Source organism: Trichosurus vulpecula, chromosome 2, assembly GCF_011100635.1.
Source record: "Trichosurus vulpecula isolate mTriVul1 chromosome 2, mTriVul1.pri, whole genome shotgun sequence".
Classification (NCBI taxonomy): Eukaryota; Metazoa; Chordata; class Mammalia; order Diprotodontia; family Phalangeridae; genus Trichosurus; species Trichosurus vulpecula.
In genome coordinates, this window is record NC_050574.1 from 89,146,533 (window position 1) to 89,160,797 (window position 14,265).

The window sequence follows — 14,265 nt, forward strand, 5'->3', positions numbered from 1 at the left end:
TGTGTGCCTGCAGGCTCCATGCCCACAGACCGGGCGGGCAGGCAGCCTGGGCGAGGGGAGCATGGGTGCCTGGCTTCGGGCCCTCGGCATGGAGTGCTATGAGGAGGGGCTGATACACAACGGATGGGATGACCTGGAGTTCCTCAGGTGAGCAGCAGGGAGGAGCCCAGAGCTGGGGGTGGGGGTGGGAGGTTGGGGTTGCATGGATGACAGAGGTCTTGGGGCCAGGGAGGAGCCCATGGCTGGGGTGGTTGGTGGGTTATGAGGCTGCCCAGTGACTGAGTCGGGGTCCCTGCAGTGACATCACTGAGGAGGACTTGGAGGAGGCTGGAGTCCAGGACCCAGCTCACAAGCGCCTCCTGCTGGACTCACTGCAGCACAGCAAGTGACCTTCAGGATTGATTCTGCCCCAGCCTGACCGGCCGTGGTCCATCAGGGCCCCGTCCAGACTGTGAGGGCCCCGACCGCCCATTGTGTCCTCTCTGACCCCCTCCCCTCCAAGTTTGGAGGGATTGTCCCTCCAGATCCCCATCATGAAGGAACTTGTCCATTCTGCCTTACCCAGTGCTGAGGATGGTTGCCATAGTTACTAGTGTCTCCCTCTGCCTATTTATTGGGGGGACTCCCGCCTCAGGGGAGGAGAATTCCCCAGGCCACTCTTCTCCTTACCCAATTGGGCACTTCTTGCTCCATCCTTGTTGGCCAATCAGTGTCTCTCTACATCTATATTGGTTCGCTCCCCTCTCCATTAGGGTTTGAGGTTGGTTGCCTAATTTAAGAAGCTCTTCTGCTTACTCCAGGGATGGCATTGGTCCAAGGTTTTGTCCCCCCAAATCTCCTCCCCATTGGGGTTGCTGGAGGGGTACTGATTTCTGCTCAGGGCCTCGTCCCCAGCGGAGAAAGGGCGCCAGTACAAGGGGGGTCCTTGTTACATTTCACACTTTTTCCCTCCTCATCTTGGGGACCCCCTGAGCCACAGGGAGCACTCAGTCAGGTCCCCACCCAGACTGGCATCCCATCCGGAAATGAAGGAGCAGTCCCCTTCCTCCCGTTTGGCTGGGCTGGGGTCCCCACTGCCATGGGGGGAAGGGTAGGGAGGGTTCTGTGTTAATTTAATTGTCTGGGTGGGGGGAGGGAGGGAGGGAGAGAGGGAGGGATGTGTGTGGTCACATTAATGTTATTTTATGAGGGAGAGGAGTTAGGGCATGTTTTGAGTCCCAGTCCTAACTCCCTCAGCAATAAAGGACCCGTTTGCTTATCCACTGCAGCCCACTCACTTCGTCTGTGATGCCTACCAAAAGCAGGCAAATGTGGAGCCTCAGGTTCCCCTTCTGCAAAATGAGAGCATGGTTTCTAAACTCCAGCAAGCTCTAAAATTCTTTGTTCTAGGCCTAGGAGTCTGAATAGGGGAGGGGGACACACTGAAATGGGAGCGGGGTGGTCCTGAGGTATGGGCAGCTTAAGAACTCAGAAAAAGGGGAGGGCAGAGGAGGCCATAGGAGCCATCTCTATGCAGATGGAGGAGGGGTGAACCAGACCTCAGTGTCAACTGTCTCTTCTCACCAGTCTCTACTCTTTGATGACCAGGACTCGTCTAGCTTCTGCTCCAAGACCATAGTGAGAGGGGTCCCACTGCCTGCCCAGACTGTACCTCTTTGGGGCAGCTCCAAGTTTGGGGGTTTTCTCCTTGTGTCAGAAATTTGCCTTTTCCCATCCTACTCCCTACTCTGCTAGACAGTCCTTTGTATTCTGGAAGACAGCTAACACATGTTCCCTTCTTCAGGCCAAGTAGCCCCAATTTCATCCTTATAGGTTTTGACCTCCAGATTCCTTCCCCATCCTGGCCACCCTCTGATCGACAAACGAGTTTGTCCTAAATTTGGGGGCTGCCAGGACCATATACAGTGTTCCATCTGTGGTCTGATTGTCAGCAGATTTGGGGAGTACTGCCTCCCTGCTTCTGGAGGCTGTGTCTCATTGCAGCCTCAGTTCCATTTGGCTTGTTTTGCTGGCATGTCTGACATGAACTGTGGGAGAATCAACCCACCTAATCTGGATCTAACCCTGGGACAAGTATGGGGCTATCATACCTTTCTGATAAAGCCCTTCAGGCTAAGGGATTGGGTTGGTCTGTCGCTATGGCAAGACTGTCTTTTTAATAGCCTGGAGAGGCCAATGATCTATCCAAAGACACTGGCTTGAATAAAGGGCCAGCTGATTGACTGGTGTGGGGAGGGGGCTTCTGGTGCTCCCCACAGGTGGTGCAGGCAGCCTACTAGTTTCCCTGTGGGTAGGGCTCAAAGCTTACCCTTGCACCTAAGTCTCCCCTCCCAGCTCTCTTAGGGCCTCCTGAATGGCTTCAATAAATTAATTTTATTTGGATTGAGCAGAATTTGATCTCAATAAATTACAGATGAGTTTTAGAATGGAAAACAAAAGTTGGAAGAAAAAAAAGAGGAAATAATTATGCCCTTGCCTGGCCTTTAGGGATCCTGATCTGGGGTAACAGTCACCCCTCCTCCCTGCCCTCGGCCCGACCCATGAATGGCCCTGCGAAGTGAGAGCAAAGAGCCTAGGCAGCTCTGCTCCTTACTGGCTGTGTGACCATGGGTAACTCCCTTCCCCTCTCTAGCCTCAGTTTACCCCTCTGTAAAATGAGCTAGGATGTACCACATGGTTTCTAAAGTCCTCAGCTCTAGGCCCAGTTGTCAAGAGTCAGGTCCCAGCTGGGTGGTTCTGGCTGTGGGGGTGGATGAGCCACTGACTCCATCTTGCCAGCTGCAGAGCCCAGGAAAGGGGCCAGCTGTGGTCAAGGGCTCCTTCCCACGGTGCCTCCTCATACACCATACCTCAGTTGATCTCCTTTTCCCAACTTTATGAGGGGCTGGGCTGGTTTAAGGAATTTCCCAAGGGACTTGTGGAGGGGGTGGAGAAGGGGAATCAGAGGAGGGAACAATGAACATTGAGGGAGGAGTCCCCAGAAGTGGGGCAGTCGCCTGTTTCTCCAGGGAAGGGCATGTCCAGGCATAGTGGATCCTTGGGATGGGGAGTCAAAGGAAAGTGTCTGTCACTCTGGCTGTCACTGATAACCCAGGGTCCTGATGGTGGGCCTCAGTCACCCAGAGAGAAACATCTTTGGCCGCGATAGTGCCTCCAGCCACAGAGCATCCCTGCTTGGGATGTGGTCTTGGAAGAGTGGGAAGGAAGGGGCATTTCTGGGGATTGGCACATTGAGAGAAGGGTCATCTCTGGCTATGGCAAGATCATTCTCACAAGGTCAGGTCGTGGTGGGGGGGAGGAGTGGGTGTCTCAGTGAGACAGGATTCTCAGAGAAAAGGGTACATTTGTCAGGGCAGGGTAAGGGGAGTGGGCTATCTCTCCAAGAGAAGTTCAGGAAGGAAATGCTTGGGGGAGGTAGAGATGGGGTCTCCCGCAGTGACGGGGCTCAGAAGGGAGGAAAGGAACATCTTGGTGGAGTGAAGGTCAATGTCTCTGGCCATGGCAGGATCCCCAGAAGGGAAGGCAATGCCTGCCTGCCCCTGTCTGAGAGGGAGAGGAAGCAGGAGCATCTCAACTGTGCAGCTCCCAGGAGGCTGGGGCAGGGGGCGAGGGGCACAGTTAGAAGAGGTTGGCTTTGAGGGCAGCAGTGGCTGAGGCCGAGGTTGGGGCTTTTCGGTGGAAGGAGGAGAGGACGCCAGAGAAGGGGCCAGGCCCTGGTTCTGCAGGCTGCCAGGCCTTGAGCAGCTCAGCAGGGCTAGGTGCCCCAGGCCCACCTCCTCCTCCCCCTGGCCCACCAGCCCACAGAGGCCCTTTGAGAGGGGCAGGGGCTGGGGCTGGGGGCAGGCCAGGGCTGGGGCTGAGGCTGAGGTTGAGGCTAGGGCTTGGACTGGCTAGGCCACCAGGGCCGGGCAGGGAGGCCGTGCTGTCTGGTGTTGGGCTGCAGTTGGACTCCTTGGACTCATCGTCCTCAGAGGAGGATCGGGTCTCCCCCTTCTTGGTGCCTGGAGGACCTGCCCCTCCCCCAGCACCCTTGGCACTGGCTGCCCGCTCCTGTTTCCGAAACTTAGCCCGGCGATTCTGGAACCAGACCTGGAGAGGAGAGAGGACATGAATGGAGGATGGATTAAAGAATTTCCATCTGGCCAGTGGGGGCTGCTAGGCAGGGGTCTGAACGGTCATCTTGTACTGGAGACATTTTGGGGCAGGGGCGAGGAGGAGTCTGATTCTGCTGAATCAAAGCCAGAAGGATGCATGGGATGAACCTTTTGGACCATCCCATCTCTCTGTCTATCACTCCATCTTGTCTACCATTTACTTCTGTCTCCTTTTCCTTGTTATCCCCTGGCAAGGCTAGACTGGGTGCTGTAGTGTCCAGGAAAGGGGAAGGCAGTAAGCAGTTATTAAGTACCTACTATGTGATTTCTGTGCTAAGTGATTTACAAATAATACCTCATTTGTAATATGTATTTAGTGGCTAGAGAAAACATTTAGCCAGAGAATCAGGATAGAGCTGGGTTTCAGCCAGTCTCTCCCTCTGTCCCTAAATGTGGAGAAACTAAAGAAGAAACTGAGTCCCAGAAGGAGCTTCTCTCTGCTTCCTTTTCCATCTCTCCTTCTCTAATCCCTAAGGCTACCTCATTTTCCCCATCCCCTTTACCTGCTCTGTCCCTCTCCTCATCTCCTTGTTCTAGTCCTTCTCAGCCCTTAGAATTTTCTCTCTTCCTTCATACTGGGAGTATCAGTAAACACTGAATTTGGAAATACATACACACATACATTTATGTATGTATGTAAAATATATTCTCCCTCTTTCTGCCTGTTTTCTGTTTCCTCCTATTTATGCCTTACCCTCTGTTTCTTTCTCTCATTGAGACCCCTTTATCTTTTTTCTCTATTTCTTTTCTCATCCTCTCTCTCCATTGTCTCCCCCCCCATTCTCCCATCCTTTCCCTACCTCTACCACCCATCCTCCTATCCTCATCCCTCTACTTCTCTCTCTCTCCATCTTTCTCTTCCATTTCTCCAGTCTCTTTTTTCATCCTCTTACCTAGGTTTCTCTGTCCCTCTCTTTTTTCCCCATATCTCCCTTCTCTTGCCTCCTCTCTGTCTCTCTGTCTTCTTTCTTGCTCTGTTCCTCTCTTGTTCCCATTCTTTGCCAGTTTTCCTAGCTATTTCTCCCTTGTCTCTATCCTCCTCTGTCTCTTCACTGCCCCCCCCCCCAAGTCCTCACTTTCACCTTCCTCACTCTCCCTTCTTTGTCCCTTTCCCATCCCCTTGGTGGAGCCCTTTAGCTCAGTGCACCTCTTCCCCCAGGCACAGTTCAGGCATAGAGAAGTGTCTCCCGGTTCCTTTCAGGATGCTGGACCCTGACTGCTATCTAACCTGTCTTCATGTTGGGGGGCAGAGGTCTGAGTTTCGCTTATGGCACTGTGCTAGCCCGGGAGGGGCAGGGAGGGAGTGGGTACTGATGGGGAGTCACTCACCTTAGAAGGGTGCCAGAGGTGCTGGGGACCCTCCCAGTCTCCTTCCAGTCCCTGCCCCGCCACCCAGCCCCTGCTCCCTGGACTCCGCCCCCCCCCCCCATTTGGTCGGTCAGTTTCACGCACTTGCACTCGAGCCTCGGTGAGGTCGATCTTCAGTGCCAGCTCCTCGCGTGTATAGATATCCGGATAGTGGGTCTCTGCAAACACTCGCTCCAGTTCCTTGAGCTGGGAGCTTGTGAAGGTCGTGCGGATCCGACGCTGCTTGCGTTTCTCGCTTAGTCCCGACGGGTCGGAGAAAAACTTGTATGGCACTGGAGGGGAGACACAGGGAAGGAGAGACACAGACAGATGAGAGATACGGAGAGAGGAGAGACACGGAGAGACGAGCTACACGTAGAGAAGGAGACATGGAGGGACAGGAGAGATACAGATTGGGAGAGACATGGGGTTGAGGAGAGACTCAGAGACAGGGAACGCCAGAGAAAAACAGGGAGGGAGGAAAGACACAGTTGGGACCAAGGAAAAATACAGGGGAGAGATGGGGAGACAGGAGGGCAACAAATATATAGAGAAGGGACAAACATGAGGAGGTAGAGACAGGCGACATGGGAAGAGATACCCAGGGAGAGAAGAGACAAGGAGAGATGATTCAGAGGAGAATAATGAGAAGATGTGAGTCACGGTGAAAGAGAAGAGAAGGAGGGGAACGGGAGATACAGAGACATGAGATGGAACATGGAGAGATTAGGTGGAGGGCAGATGTGAGGTGAGACACACCGTGATAAGATTGAGTAGAGCTATGGAGAGAAAGAAAGGGAGAGATACAAAGGGAATCAGAGAGAGGAGAGACAGAAAAAAAGACATGGGGAAATGTTGAGAAAAGAGATATGGAGAGGATGAGAAGAGGGGAAGGGATAAATAGAAAAAGGAGAGAAAGAAACGGACAGAATAAAGACATGGGGAAAGGTAAGAGACAGTGACAGAGTGAGAAGAGAGACATAAAGATGGGGACAGGAAAGATGGAAAGAGACATTTATGGAGAGAAAAGACGTGAGATGGGGCAGAAGAGAGACAGATGAGGTGAGACAGCGATGAGGAGAGGAGAGATATGGAGAGATAAAGGGGAGAGACATGAAAAAACGGAAGAGACAGGTGGGGAAGGAGAAAAGAAATGTGGGGGATAGGGAGGAAGGAAGAGAGAGAGATGGGGGAAATAGAGAGAAAAGACAGGGAGAAACATGTCAGAGGATTGTTATAAAAATACACAAGGCACGGGGAATGAGGGAGAGCAGAGAGACAGAGATGGGAACAAGAGAGATGAAGTGAGACACAGATAAGGCATGAGACACAAAGATGAGGAAAGACATCCAGTGGTGGAAAGAGAGGAGAAATAGAGAGAGGGGAGAGACAAGAGGAGACAGAGAAAAGAGACATTTACATGGAGAGAGAAAAGAAACAGAAGGGTGGGGAGAGGAGAGACACGCAATAGAGACAGAAGAAAAAGGCACAGAAAGACATGGAGGAGAGAGGAGAGATAGAGAAATGGAGAGATGAGGGACATGAAGAAATGTAGATGGAAAGGAAAGAGATATGGGAATGGGGAAAGAAGAGAGACACAGATGAGAGAAGAGAGATACATGGAGAGATGGCAAGTGAGGGGGAGAATATGGAGAGAGACATGGAGAAATGTGGAGATAGAATGACAGAGAAGAGAAAGAGAGACAGACAAATTCAAGATAGAGATTTGGAAATTGGAGAGAGACATAGAGAAACGGACAGAAGAGGAAGACACAGAGAGATGGAATTGAGGAGACAGACACAGAGAAAAGGGGAAATAGGAAACAGGCAGATGAAGAGGATCAGGAGAAAGACAGAAAATTGAGGAGAGAGATATGTATAGATGGGGACAGAGATGAAGTGATGTAGAGACAGAGGAGAGAGACAAGGTTATTTGAGGCCAGAGGAGAGAGATGGGGAGATGGGGATTGAGGCAAGAGAAGGAGATAGATACAAAGAGATAAAGAGAGAAACACAGGAAAGAAATGGACAGATGGGACCAGAGAAGAGACAAGGAGAGAGAGAGGAGAGACGAGAGAAGAGACATGAGGAAACAAAGAGACACAGAAAGGTGGAGAGAGAGGAGAGACAAGGAGATTAGTGATGAGGAGAGAAGATAGACAGAGATAATAAGGGGTGGAGGAAAGGAGAGAAGGGGACAGGAGACAGAGAGAAGGAAAATGATTGGGAGGGAAAAGTTGCGGAGACACATACAGCAGGGGAGAGAGAGAGAGAGCAGAGATACAGGGCGATAATGAAAGAGAAGAAATATGGGGAGATGAGAGACAATGAAGAGAGACATAGAGAAAAGGGAGAGACATTGAAAATGAGACAGGAAAAAGAGAAACACAGGGAGACAAATGAGGAGGAAAGAAAAATGGAAAGATGAGAGGAACAGATGATGGAAAGAGGAATTGGGCAAAGAGTCACAAAGAGATATGGAGAGATGAGTTCAAAAGGAATGAGTGATATGGAGAAATGGAGGAGGGGAAAATTAGAAACAGAAAAGAGGGTAGGTATGAGAAACATTAAGAAATAAGGAAAAGTGAGAATCTGGGGTAGGGAAAGGTGTGGGGAGAGTGAGGAGGTGGGGGAGCTGGGAGATGGGACAGGCTAAATTCCTGGCTCTTCATCTCCCCAGCTCTCTCCTGTATGCAGCTCCACCTGTCTCTCTTCTCAACTTTCTCCTCTTTTCTCCCTACCTTTAATTTCCCTTTTCTCTCCATCCTTTTTTCCTTTCCCCTTTCTCTCTATGTTTCCTCATCTTTTCCCTTTCTGCCTTTCTCTGGTCATAGATGTAGGACCTGGGGTGTGTATGTGGGGGTGTGAGGGGTGTGTGTGGGATGTGTGTGTATATGTGTGTCTGTGTGTGTATGTGTGTGTGTGACCACGGCAATGGCAGAAGCTGCTCCCATCAGAACTAGGGTGCAGGGTGCAGGTTAGGATCTTTCCTCTACCTTTCTCCCTTCTCACAATTCCTCCATCATAGGATCTTTTCCCATTCCCCTCCCTCAACCTGCCAGCTGGGATCTATCCCTCAGATCTGGCCTGCTCTGACTTGGTCTATCTTCATCTTGACTGCTGCTGAAGCTCTGCTGCCTCCCCTTTTTGTCTGTCATTTTCATTTAGGTCTGACCCTGGCTGCTTCCATCCCCCCTACTCCTGGCAGTTCACGCTGTCCTGCTCCCCATCTTTCCCATCCAGATCACTTTGCAGCCTCATCCCACTATGGCCTCTCTTGGACTGATTCCAGTGGCAACAAGAGCCTGGAACTTTGAGGCAGGCGATAGGTTCTAGCTTTTGTTTCTAACTTACTGTGTGACTTTGGGAAATCCCTTCCCTTCTCTAGGTCTTAGTTTCTGCCCCCTGAAAAAATGGGGATTAAATTTAATGTCCTCTGACATTTTGTTTCTGGGATGAGATCTGGTCTCTTACACGTCATCTCTCAATTGTGCTTTTCCAACTACTCCCTCTTTGTCCCCTCCCCTCTCCTTTTCCCCAAGAAGGTTTCTCTTCCCCACCTTGCCCCCAGATACCTTGGCATCTCCTCAATTCTTCTGCCCCCTGTTCCTGTCTCAGCATTAGCCTGTTCTCCTGTCCTGTGGTCCCTGTCACCTCTGCTCCTTGTCCCCATGACTCCATTTTCCTTTGCTTCCATCCTCTCCCGATTCTCCTTTTTCCACCTGTTTCTTCTGGTCCCTATCACCTCATCCCCCATTTTCCCATCCCTTTGACTCCATCTCTCCAGCCCTGTTGTCTTCTCTGTCCTCCTCCATCTCTACTTTCTGGTCTCCCTCCTTCCATCCCTCTTTTCCTTCTTGCTCCTACCCCACCCCCCAGAGCCCTCACTCCACCCTACCTCTAGTTCCTGCAGCTTTCTCCATCTATGGTCCCACATCTAGCCCTCTATTCCTTCTCAGCCCTTTCATCCCGAATCTTCCCCTCTCCAGGCCTCAGGTTTCCTCTCAATTTCTTTAATCATATCTCCAGTACCCCTTTCACTCGAATGTACCCACTATCTTCGGGTCTTCCCATCCTTGTACCAATGAGCCAATCTCCTACCTCCATCCTGTTCTTCCCCAGAGTCTCAGATACTCCGGTATCCAGTCCAGCCTTGACGAGTCTGTTTCCCCATAGCGTCATCATTTCTTCTGATCTAGGACCACCTCCAGATCTCCTCTCTTTAATTTCTATTTCCCCCTCCTCACTTTCATGGTCCCCACATCTCTTCCTTCCCCGGTCCCTCTATCTATCTCCATTTCTCCTTTCTTGTCCCCAGGTCTTCATATCCTCATGATCTCTCCCCAGTCCTCACCTGTGTGCCCATCTCTCTCCTGGTATCCCCATTTTCTCTCTCAGCACCATCCTGATCTTTCCCTAATTCCTATATCCTTATTTGTTCCTAGCTGCTTCTGGATCCTCATATTCCTTCCCAGTGCCCTACATCTTACTCTTCCTGGTCCCCACACTACTCCATTCCCTAATCCTCCCTCTCCTAATAATACTATCACCTCTGGACATCCCCTAATTTCCTGGTCCCCAAGTCTTCCTGTTCCCACATCCTCACCTTCCCTCCTGGTGGCCCTATCTCCCCAAATCCCTCCCTGTGTATTGATCTTCTGGTATCACAGTCCCCTGCACAGTAAGCGATTCGTATGTCAGTCTCCCATCCATATCTCCCATTTGTTCTCATCCTTATTTTCACATGCATTCTAGCCATCTGGTCTGGTACCCACATCTTCTCCCATGTTCTCCCATCCTCATCTACCGTTACTGGTCTTCATCTCTTCATCTGCCCATCTCTTCATCCTGGCTTCACATCCTTACATCCACATCTCTGATCGGTTTGATCTGGTTTCCATGTCTTCTGGTGGGGGCACCCTCCTTATCCTTTCTCCCCCCCTCCAAACATCTACATCCCTTCTCCCTGATATCTAGATTTCCACCTCTTCCTGGTTACCACGTCTCTATTTTCTGTTCCCACCTTTACATCCTCTATCTCCTCTGGTCATTCCCGTGTTTGTTTTCCTCTTTTTGTCCCACTTCCATCTCCTTTCGCTGACCCCTGGTCTCATGGTATCTAAGACCCCTCTCTGGTCCTTATGTCTCCATCTATGCACTTCAGGCCTCTTCTGTCCCCATCCTCACTCCCTGGTCCCCGCCTCTGTCCCCAGTGTCCTCCTAGACCACTCTGAGGGTCTTGGCCAAGCCCTGGGCCAGGGTCGCTAGCCCCAGCAATGTTCCCTTTCCTTAGATCTCTCCCATCCCGGCCCCGGGACAGCTGCTCACCTGTAGAGTAGGGCGCGGGCTGGTGGTCCCGCAAGGCGCCCAGGCCGCAGGGAGGTGAGGCAAGGCCAGGGCAGGCGGGCCCAGCTGCGGCTGCTGCGCTGAAGGCAGGCCGCCCCAAGGGGCTGTACTGGAAGGCGCCCGCCTGGCCGCAGGGGCTGAAGTCGCCGTAGGCGGACTCCATGGCGGCCACACAGGAGTCGTATGAGTTGAGGTAGGAGTAATCCATGGGCGCGCGGCGCGGGCAGGTGGGCTGCCTGGAGGAAGGGGCGCCGGTCAGGAGAGACGGAGGGGAAGCCGGGCAAAGAGACTTGTGGAGAGAGGGACACCGGCCGGCAGGCAAAGGGACAGAGGGAGGAGTCGGAGAACTGGGCTGCCCAGTCCCGTCCCGTCCCGTCTAGCCCAGTCCCACCCGCCTAGTCTTGGCCCCACTGTCCCGCCAGAGCGCAGCGGCCGCACCTTATAACGGGATGGACGGGGCGGGGGCAGGGGCGGGACGGAGGCAGGGGGAGGGACCGGGAGCCGCCCCCAGACCCCCGCCTTCCAGTCCCCCTCCCGGGTCGGGGGCGGGGCCGCCTCTCTTCCCTTCCCCCGCTGCCTCCTGTCCTACTGCGGGGTCTGTTTGTACGTGTACCTCCAGGGAGATCCCAAAGCTCCCAGCCTTTCTCCCTTTCCCTTCTTCAGTCCCCTCCTCGATACCCATTGCCGTCGGGGCTGCTGGGTGGCCAGAGCCTTGCCCGCATTCCCACATTCTCCGTGAGAAAGTACAAGATTAGCTCAGGGTTGGATGGAGAGGGACCAGGAAGAGCGGGGGAGGGGGTGGTGGTGACAAGGTGTATGCCTGGAAGGGGCGTCGTGACTGGAGACAGACGACAGTCCCCTCTCCCAGCCTCTTTTCTCCGGGTCATCTTCCCCCCATCAACCCCCACATACAGCAGCGGGAAGAGAGAGACTGTGGGGATGTGAAGAGAGGGTTTCTGAAAAGGGTGGGTGGGGGTTACCCTCTTTAAGTATTTTTGGGGTGGAGGAAAGCTTGGGAGAGGGGAGGCGTGTGTGTGTGTGTGTGTGTGTGTGTGTGTGTGTGTGTGGAGTGAGGGGGATAGAATGGGAGAGTTGAAGAGGGGGGCCCTCTGGGCCGCTCAGTCCGGGTTGTGAAGAAGTTAATTCGATTCCAGGCCCTGATAACCGAGTTACTGCATCTGCTGCCCCGCCCCCAACCTCCTCCCCCACCAAGTCCAGGCCTGAGCCAGGGATGAGTGACAGAGACAAAGGGAGAGTGACCCAGAGACAAGAGACAAAGGGATGCCAGAGACAGAGAGACAGAGCATGGAGGGGGAGGGGGGGGGGCAGAGAGAGAGAGAGAGAGGGAGAGAGAGAGAGAATGACAGAAACATAGAGACAGAAGAGGAGTACATCAAGCTACAGAGGCACAGAGATATTGACAGAGATCAAGAGAGATAAAGAAAGATACAGAGAGATAGGCTGGGACAGAGACAAGAGATTTAACAGCCAAAGAAATGCATAGAGACACTGAGTCTGAGAATTAGAAGGGGACAAAGACAGAAACAGACCTAAAGAGTCTCAGAAAGAATGCAAGGGACAGAGACCAAGGTGGAAATCCCGAGAAGCCCAGACAGAAGCAGAGATACCAAGACCCAGAAACAAAAATATGTGTATGTACAGAGATAGAGATCAGACCAAGCTGAAGGGAGACAGACCCACACAGGAAGAATGGAGACACGGATCTCTCTCTGGAGAGAACGGCAGAGAGAGTCCAGAGAGATGGCAGGGAGAGAAATAATGAATATCGAAGCAAGATAAGAGGTCTTGAGGAAGGGAGGTTTCTCTCCCACACACAAAGGGCTACCTGAGGAGAGACCCCTAAACCCTAATCCTGACTCCAGCTCAGCTCCTTCACTGTGTGCCTTCCCAGGAATCCCAAAGCTCCAAGAGTATCCTGGAGTGGCCCTCCTCCTACCCCAATACAGGGATCCCCATTATAAGCAAACAACGTATCTAAACATTAGCCTTCACCCACGAGATATATCAGAGGCTTTCATCACAGAATGACAAGTGCTTAGAAAGAGAAAAAACCTTGGGACATAGAACGTAGCCTGTTAGAGCTGAAACGCACCTTAGAGACCAAAGAATTTGACCCCTATCTAGTCGTTTTAAAGATGGGAAAACAGAAGTTTAGAGTGGAACATGGACTTGCCTGGGGACACAAGTGAGATGAACTGTTGAAGGACCTGGGGAAGAGCAGACTGGGGGATGGGAGTAGGGCAGGATAACACCGACTCAAGTATTAAAGGGCTGTTCGCTTAAAAGAGGAATTAGGTTTATTCAGCCTGGCCCTGAAGGGTGGAACTAGGAGTAGAGGTCTACCTCGATTTAAGGGGAAAATTTCCTAACAGAGCTGTTCAAAAGAGGGAAGGCGCTGCCTCTTCAGGCAGCAAGCCTTCAAGCAGAATCTAGGTGAGACGAGACCAAGGAGTTGTTGCACCAGTTCAGAGTTAATGATCTCCGAGAGCCTTTTAAAATCTGGAGATACTGGGCCTAAGATGTCATTGGTAGGTGAGGGCTCCACTTTCTCTGCAATTTAGAGTAGCTCAGAGCATTGAAAAGTGAAGTGACTGACCCACGATCACACCCAGCCAGCTTGAGTCACAGACAATACTCGAACCCTGGTCCTCTTGGCTTCAAGGTCAGTTCTCTATCCACCACACTGGGATTCTATGGCAAGGATTCTTAACCTAGAGTCTAGGCTAAGAATACATTTCAAGGGGTCCCTGAACTTGGATGGGAGAAATTAAATATTTCTTTTCACTTTAAGTGAAATCTAACATTCCTTCGTTATGAATTAAAAAAAAATTCCAAGAAAGGGACTATAGATTCACCAAACTGACAAATAGATTCATGACATATGAAAAAAGGTTAAGAAATCCTGGCTTCCTTCACATTCCAGCCTAAAATCCTTCCTTAAATCCCCTTTGATGCTAATGCTTTCCCTCTGTCAATTATTTCCAATCATATGTGTGTGTGGATGCATTCTGTACATGGTTGTTTGCATGTTGTCTTCTCATTAATTGTGAGCTCCTTGAGAGCAGGGACTGTCTTTTGCCTTTCTTTGTATCCCTAGTGCTTAGCCCAGTGCCTGGCAATATGGTAGGTGCTCCATAAAAGTTTACTGACTGAATGTTTCATGGGATTCTGTGATTTGGTCAAAGTCCATCTCGTAGTTCCCCTCTCCCTCCCCACCCCAGGCCCTAACCCCCAAAATGTGCCAAGTCCCATTCTAGAGAGCTTTGCAGCTCACAGAGGGGCATTGTGGTATCATGGATATGGGGCTGGATTTTTTGAATTGGGAAGACCCAGGTTCGAATTCCATCCATCTCTGATATTAGCTGTGTGACTATAGGCAAGTTCCTTCCTCTATGCA

The 14,265-nt window shown here is 51.7% G+C and overlaps 2 protein-coding genes across 2 annotated transcripts in view; one reads left to right on the plus strand and one right to left on the minus strand.

Annotated features, from left to right (window-relative positions):
- Nucleotides 1-1,119, plus strand: part of INPPL1 (inositol polyphosphate phosphatase like 1) — a 35,625-nt gene extending 34,506 nt beyond the window's left edge. Inside the window, exons 28-29 of the mRNA XM_036745395.1 lie at nt 14-147; nt 299-1,119. Of these exons, the coding sequence (XP_036601290.1) occupies nt 14-147; nt 299-389 (225 nt within the window). The 3' untranslated portion in view covers nt 390-1,119. The remainder of the gene's footprint in view (nt 1-13; nt 148-298) is intronic.
- Nucleotides 1,120-3,618: 2,499 nt separating this feature from the next.
- PHOX2A (paired like homeobox 2A) lies at nt 3,619-11,055 on the minus strand. The gene is made up of 3 exons (XM_036747979.1): nt 10,830-11,055; nt 5,607-5,794; nt 3,619-4,089 (listed from the first exon to the last, which is right to left on the minus strand). The coding sequence occupies exons 1-3, from the start codon at nt 11,053-11,055 to the stop codon at nt 3,619-3,621; spliced, it is 885 nt and encodes a 294-aa protein (XP_036603874.1).
- Between the last annotated feature and the right edge of the window lie 3,210 nt (nt 11,056-14,265).